Source organism: Nannospalax galili, unplaced genomic scaffold, assembly GCF_000622305.1.
Source record: "Nannospalax galili isolate Female #2095 unplaced genomic scaffold, S.galili_v1.0 scaffold77, whole genome shotgun sequence".
Classification (NCBI taxonomy): Eukaryota; Metazoa; Chordata; class Mammalia; order Rodentia; family Spalacidae; genus Nannospalax; species Nannospalax galili.
Genome location: NW_008341457.1, coordinates 3721196 through 3729011, shown reverse-complemented (window position 1 = coordinate 3729011; position 7816 = coordinate 3721196). Strand labels below are relative to the sequence as shown.

Below are 7816 nucleotides of genomic sequence, written 5' to 3'. Positions count from 1 at the left end.
CTGGCACTCCCAGGCCAAATGAGGTTCCAGGAACGGCAGTGACAGTCAGCCTGGGCAGCTCAGAAAAAAACAGACTCACAGACTCAGTCCCCGTACCACAAGGGTAAGACCTGAGCCTATGCTGGGCCAGGACCAAGGGTCTAAGCACAGTTCCTGCTACCCATCCCAATCCTTGGCTCTGGGGTAGCCTACACTGCAGCTTGTCTCCTGATCTCAGAGCACATCCTGTGGATCTGTGTCCTAATGTTCTCTCTGTCTGGAGGCAGAGTCTTATGTAGCAGAGGCTAGCCTGGAACTCCTGATCCTCCTGCCACCACCTCCCATGTGCTAGAATGACATGGGCACATCACTATGCCTGGTTTATGTGGTGCTGGAGATGTACCCAGGGCTTTGTGCTCTGCCCTACTGAACTACAAGCACTCTACTCGCTGAGCTACAAGCACTCTGCCCCATTGAACTACTAACACACACTTCCCCAAATATCCCTACTCTTAAAAAAAAAAAGTATTATTTTTGTTTTCTGGTCTTTTTGATACAGGGTCTCCCTGTAGCCCCAGCTGGCCTGGAACTCACTATGTAGATGAGGCTGGCCTTAACTCATAGAGATGTGCCTGCCTCTGCCTCCCAGTGCTGGGACTAAAGGCGTGTGCACCACCACGCCTGGCTAAAACTTACTATTTTTAATTATGTGTGTGTGTTTGTGCACATGGGTCAGGTACCCATAGAAGTCAGAGGCATTGGACCTCCCTGGACAGAAGTTACAGATGATTGAGATCTGACTGACGCAGATGCTGGGAACTGAACTCACATTCTCTGCAAGAGCAGTTCATAGTCTTAAGGGCTGAGTGGTTTGTCCAGCTCATCCCTCTTCTTTATGAGGCCATGATTGTGTGAGGCCCACACCTGTGACTCACGTTCTATTTATTGAGACTGTTTCACACACAATATGACATGTTCACAGGTCTCTGGTGACAGGGACGTGGACACACAACACTGAACTCATTCAAGCCAGCAATAGGGCTCAGCTGGTAATGGGGCTTGCTGCCAAGCCTGAGGACAGGCGTTTGATCCCTGAGTCCCACACGGTGGAAGGAGAGAACTCCCTCAAGTTGTCCTCTAATCCCCACATGCCAGCTGCAACACACATGCCAACACCCCTCAAAATAAATAAATGTAATAAAAATATTGGGCCCACAGCACAGTATTTGGGTTCCCTTCCCAACACAGCCCTGACCCTGTGTGTAAACAGCCATTTCCACCCGTTAACTTTTGACTACTTGGCAAACCCTTCCTGACGTTGAACTTCCTGCCTTTCTGTCTGGCTGTTTCCTGTGAGGCGTATTACTGCTGCCAGCGCTGCCTGTCTCAGACCTGTTTATCGGCCATCTTCCTCCAAGGCCCCAGCATCCTCTACCACCCAGAGCCCAGCCATAGGCTACATGGAACTTGAACCCACCAGAAGGCTGGAAATCCTGAGCAACGTAGACAGTTTTTAAGGGAGTTGCTTTGGGCTTCAAACACAAGACCACGAACTTGGAGAACTGCTTTACCTCTGACCCATGCCCCCAGATCCCCACCGGGAGATTCTAAGCTGTCAGTCTACCCCTGAGCCTAACTGGGGGATTCTAGGTAGGAGCTCTACTGCTGATCCATCTCCATAGCCCTAAATAAACTTTTTAGGGGTAAAACTTGGTTATGTATAATTTGCCTACTATACAACTCATAAAAATTGTAAGATTCACTGGGTGTGATAAGCAAGACTTTAATCCCAGCATTTGGGAGGCAGAGGCAAACCTTGTGAGTCTCTGAGGCCAGTCCGGTCTATATAGGAGTTCCAGTGAAGGCCAGACAGAGCTTCGTACAAAAAAAAAAAGAAAGAAAGAAAAGAAAATTCAATTGTCTTCATATATAGAGGTGTGTTTAAAATAAAAATGAGAGCCAGGTGTGGTGGCGCACACTTTAATCCCAGCACTCTGGAGGCAGAGGCAGGCAGATCTCTGTGAGTTCAAGGCCAGCCTGGTCTGTCTACATAGTGAGTTCCAGGACAGCTGGGGCTACAAGGAGACCCTGTCTCAAAAAGACCAAAAATAAATGAGGAGAAAAAAGAAAATTAATCTATGCTATACAACTGTCATGTGTAATTCCTGACACTCCATCCCCACAAAGGAAGCCTAGTCCCATGAGAGATCATCTTATTCCCTCCCCCATATCCAGGCATCCACTTCCTTTGGATTAGCCTGCTCTGGACATTTCCTGTTATGGAGTGCCACACTGTGTGGCCTTTTGTGTCTGGATTTCTCATTGAGCCTGATGGCCTCAGGGTCCCTCCATCCTGTGGGAGGTGTCAGACCTCACTCATTGCTGTATAATACTCCAGTGTGTGGCTGGACCATTCTGTGTGTTCATTTTTCCACCTGTAGATTCTGCTTTCCATCGTTTGGCTGACTCTTATCAATGAGATACCTATGAGCAAGGCAGCTGGTCCACTTTATTCCACACTGACCATACTGGGGAGTGGCCAGTCTGCTTGTCCCATATAAATCCACCCTTTTGTCTCTCTGGGGCATGGTAAACACTTCAGGTCAGAGACAGCAGAGATACAGGATTCACTGGGTGTCTCTCAAGCTCTCTAGAGAAAGAGAGCAACTGTCTTCTGATCAGATCACTTGGGCCTTAAAGCAGAAGGCGATAGGGAGAGGTCAGCTCCCATCCCACAGGGAGGAGCAGGCAGGGAGGATGGTGAGGGGCTAGTCTGGGGGCCCCAGAGTCTCTGAGGCTGGTGTCCCTGAGATCTAGGGTGAAGATATTTCCAAATGTGGGGTTGGGGAGGCCTTCCTAAGGTTACTGACTGAAGTAGGGACAGGAGGGGGCCTGGAAGCTCTGGAAAACTTACATTTCACTTGCTGAAATTTTTTTTTTTGAGACAGGGTCTCCCTGTAGCACCAGCTGGCCTGGAACTCACTATATAGACCAGGCTGGCCTCAAACTCACAAAGATCTGCATGCCTCTGCCTCCCAAGTGCTGGGATTAAAAGTGTGCACCACCATGCCCAGCGTTTTTTAATATTTTTTAAAAAATTTTATTTTTATTTTGTATATGAGTGTATTGCCTGCATGTATGAGTACACTCGTGTCATACAATGCCCCAAGGTCAGAAAAGGGCTTCGGATTCCCCTGGAACTGGAGTTAAGAATGGATCTCAGCTGCCATGTGGGTGCTGGGAATCGAACCTGGGTCCTCTGCAAGAGCAGTCAATGCTCTTAACTGCAGAGCTATCTCTCCAGCGCCAGAAATTTCTCTTTTTAAAACAAAGTTTTTATTACATTGATCTGTCTTGTGTGCCTGTGTGGGCAGGAGAGCTGCAGTGCATATGTGGAGATCAGAGAACAACTTTCTGGACTCAGTTCTCTCCTTCCACCAAAATCCTCAGGCTTGACCTCAAGTCCCTTTACCTACTGAGCCTACGTTCTTCAAACTTCTGTACTGACCCAAACCTAAAAGGTGGTGGGTGGCTGGAGGCCCAAGACTGGAGAGTGGGAGGCCTGGAATTTTCTGACCCTCCTTCACTCCTCATCCACCAGGCCCAGCCTCTCTGACCCAAACCTGAGCTCTGCCCTATAGAAATATGGTAAATGGGGGGAGGGGGTTGCCCAAACCCCTGCCCTATTGATTTTTATCAAGGCAGTAAATAAACATTAAAAAAAAATATTTACAGTTAACACTCAAGGCTGGGGAGTTGGCCTAGGCCTGTCATCTCTGCTCTGTGACAGGCTGAAGATGGTCTCAATGTCAAGGTCAGCTTGAGAGCAGAATTAGAAATCCCCCCAGTGAGGGGATGGGGGCATGGCTCAGGAGTAGAGTGACAGCCTAGAATCCCCCAGTGAGGGGCTGGGTGTGGTGTCCCAGGGTAGAATACTTGGCTAGCATATGGAGGCTCTGGGTTCTGACCCCAGCATGGCAAACAAACAAATACAAATTAAAACTATTTGCGACAACTATTTTCTGTTTGAGAGACTGGCCTTGTCTTCCCCCTCTATTTTGTCAAACAAGTAAACTGAGTCCTGGCCCTTCCTTCTATAGTCCTGAGAGTGTCTGGGCACTGGCTGACTCTGAGTGTCCCATGTCCCGGGCTTCACTGCAGTATCAGGATCACTTTCCAATGGTAACAAGCGAGCCACTGTGCCTGTTAGACAAGGGCCAGGTGAACCCTCCCCACTCCCCTCAATTATTGATGAAGACAGCAGCTGGTAAGGCTGGGGTGGGCGCCAGGCACATAGGAGACAAAGCCAAGCCTTCCAGGCTCGATAAATAAATGTAACAGCAGCCTGGGGCATCTTCCCTAACAGATGTTCTATGTAGAGAAGGGAGAACTGTATGACAGTGAGCCATGGGTCCCCCAAATACCAGCCCCACCTGAAGAGGACACCTGAGCTTCAGGTGACCATAACCTTGGGAGAAGGCTTCCCTAGGCCAGGCAGACAAGCCATCCCCAGCCTTCAGCAGCTTGAGTTGGCTTCCTGTGTCCCATGGTGGTGGTCTCTGAACAGATGTGTCTAGCCCCTGATCCCTGCAACAAATGAATGTGTCCTGAGCCTGGGTCTGAGACTATGCTGGGAGCTAGGGCCTAGCTGGGTGGGGGGGTGGGGCTGGGTCCTATCCCTTGCACCATAGTCTTAGATGCAATGAAGGGTGCTGACATGGTCTGAGATGATCCAAGTGGATCCTCATAAGAGCAAGGCAGACAGGAAGCCCTGTGAAGCAAGAAACACCAAGAAGGGGTGACTGGGCCACAAACCCCAGGACTCTTGCAGCTCCAGAGGCTGGGAACAGCAGGAAGGATGTTTCCTGGGCACAGCTGGGTCTGACTTTGGGGTTCCCAATGCACAGCTCACATCTGAGATATTACAAGCTAACCAGTGTGGGGTACTGGGTTACAGCAACCATACGAACCAACTGAAAAACAGTAGCCCAAGACACTGTGCATGTGAGGCCACACCTCCTGCCCCTCACTCGGGGATTATAGGCTGTTATTCTACCTGAGCCAAACCCCCAGCCCTCTTGAAATGTTTCTAATTTGTCATGCTGGCTGAGGCAGGAGGATCACTGCAAGCTAGAGGATAGCCTGAGCTATAAAATGTGTTTAGGACAAGCTAGGTTCCAGTGTTGAAAAACTGGCCTCTGCAGTGGGTGCTGGAACTGCAAAGGTTCTGTAGGTTTTTTTCAGAGCTCAGAGGCTGTTCTCAAGTAGGTTGGTACAAAGGCCCCAAGGCAGGACTGGAAGGAGAGAACTGGGCAGGTCCAGAATCTTCCAGAGGGAATGCTGAGCACAGAGGTCTGATAAGAAACCTGACAGGGAGTTGAAGGTAGACAAAGGCTCTGAGAAGTGGCTTTCAACACACTCCGATGGTGTAGACCCATGCTTGAAGGTGGCCTGTCTCCACCCTCGCTGGCAACCACCCATACCCATGCAGGTCGGCTGGGGAGGGTGGGGCCCATCCTTGGCACCAGCCACACAGGGAACAAAGATCAAGAGCGGGGCCTGCCTTAGGCCTGGTGGGAAACCCAGAGGGCTCAAATCCTACGCCTTGTTCCTGGGTTTCCAAAATTCACCCGGACGGTTTCTCATTAGCGGTTCCAGGGCTTCAAACTAGCCGCTTTGCAGGGTAGCTGGGGCCAGGAGAACCTCACTCCAGGCAGGGCCTCCGTGAAAATCGGCAGCCGCCCCTAATCCTGGCTAGAATCCTCTGGCACTAGGCCCGCGTCGGGGCTTCAAGGCTTCTGGGCCTCTGGCCAGGCCTGGAAGAAAGCAGGCCTGCTGCCAGGCCTCCCTGCTACCCCCAGCCCAGCCCTGATGAGAGTGAGGCTGGGTGCCCGCCTCACCTCCATGCAGAGGGGAAAAACCCACACCTCCCCCGTGCCTGGGCTCAGTTAACCGTCTGTTTTTCAGCAGAGGCAAGCAGACAAGAAACCGGATAACTTCCTTCGTCTTTGGGAACCCTGCCAGGAGTGACCAGTGCCTGGCCTCCTTCTGCCAACCCAGGGCTCTGGAAGGTCCCCGCCCCCCGGTCTCCTTTCCGGGGCCCTTCAGGCCTGGGCTGCAGAACCCTGGGTCTTAGGTTATCAATTTAGAGGTGGGAACCCAACAGGGTGGGATTCTGTTCCTCCAGTGGACTGTGCTCCAGTTTCCCTGTTTATAGACTATGAAACTGTGGCTAGGACCTCAGTTTCCCAACTGTATGGGTGCCGGCCACATTGTGGCCGAAACCCTCAGTTTCCCCATCTGCAAGGGTGAACCACCATCCCCTTTACCGCCCATAATCAACCCCATCATCAGTGTTGAGTCCCATTTGCAACCGGAGCCTGTTTCCCGATTCCAGTAACAGAGATAGGGACTTGGCTGCTCTGGGGCGGACAGAGGACGGAAAGGAATGACGCGGGACCAAGTCGCGGGCGACTTCCATTTCCCGGTTGTCTAGTCAGGAGAAAACTTCAATCCCAAGTTTTGGCCGTATGCCCAAAACCAAGATGGAGCGAGGTTGTTTTTGTGCCCGGTTCCAAGATGGCAGCGAACCTCGCGCTCTGCCCTCACGATGCATGCGGACAGCACAGCCCAGTCCCTGCCCGCTTGCAACATGGCGGCAACCGCGGGCAAGCACGCTTCTCCGCGCCCGACTCGCCACGTACCCACTCTCAAGATGGCTTCCCTCCCTAAGCCGCACGCCGGGCTAACGCTCGGTCAATGGCTCAGGCTTTCACGTGCTCCCACTCACTCCTCCCCTACCCCTCCCGTACAGGCAGTTTCCGTCTTCCGCCCTGATGGACAGCCATTGGGCCCAATAGCCGCTTGCTATCCGCTTAGGCTCCGAACTCAGAGTAGCGTCCAGGCCACTGGGAGGCGCAGGTTGGGAAGGACAGAGTTGGCCCCGCCTCCAGGCCGCAGCAGGAGCCAATGGGCAGTGCTCGCGGGGGACGTGTGCGGGCGTCTCCGCCATCTTGTGAGTCTATAACTCGCAGCCGTTGGGTTGGTTCCTGCTATTCCTGCGCCTCCACTCCGTCCCCCTCGGGTCTGCTCGGTGTGCCATGGACGGGTGAGTTGTACCGCGCCCCTCTCCGGCCGATTCCTGAGCGCTGGGGCCGAACTCCGGCCGCCGCTCGGGAGGTTCTGCCCCCCACCGCCGCCAACCCCGCCAACTGCCCCTGCGTGCGTGCGTGGCCTCCCCTCCGCGTGGCGCGCGCGGAACCCCGGGCATTTGAGGCGAGTCGGGAACCCGGTAGTTTTTGGGGGCTGTGCCCACAACTCGTTTCCCCCAGCCCCCTTGTACGGTGCACTTCCGGAGGTTGCGCGCCTCATTCTGAGCGACCCCGCGCCCAGTCCCAGTTGTTCGATGCGCAGGCGCCCCGGTGATGGCCCTTACCGCCTCCCGTTCGCTCGTCGACGCCCGCGTTAAGCTCTCCCGCGTGCCCGACCGACAGCCCTTCCCATGCCTGTGCGCGTGCGCAGCGCAGGCGCGCGTTCCATTGCGCGTGCGCGGGCCTTTCCTGAAGGCGCGTGCCTTTCCCGCCAGGCGGGATAAGTTCTTGAGGGCGTCGGGTGCCCCCGAATCCTGGGGCGGTCGGCGTTCGGGACAGCCCGGCTCGTCCCGCCCGTGTGCGCGGCGTCCTGGAAACCAGGACTCTGGATGCTTAGCTTTCCGCCGGCTATTTCCTAGATTTGGGGGTTTTCTGTTTTTTTTTTTTTTTTTAAGAAGGGGCTTACTGGGTAGTCCAGGCCCCCTGAAACTCCTGATCCCCCCAGTTCGTTTGCAAAATTTACTCAA

The 7816-nt window shown here is 53.4% G+C and overlaps 1 protein-coding gene across 3 annotated transcripts in view; it reads left to right on the top strand.

Annotated features, from left to right (window-relative positions):
• Positions 1 to 6797: 6797 nt before the first annotated feature.
• Ptbp1 (polypyrimidine tract binding protein 1) overlaps positions 6798 to 7816 on the top strand; it is a 9903-nt gene continuing 8884 nt past the window's right edge. Inside the window, exon 1 of one of the 3 annotated variants that reach the window (XM_008837197.3) lies at positions 6798 to 7087. In XM_008837197.3, the coding sequence (XP_008835419.1) occupies positions 7080 to 7087 (8 nt within the window). In that variant the 5' untranslated portion in view covers positions 6798 to 7079. The remainder of the gene's footprint in view (positions 7088 to 7816) is intronic. The other 2 variants (XM_029565476.1, XM_008837199.3) reach the window with 2 other exon arrangements.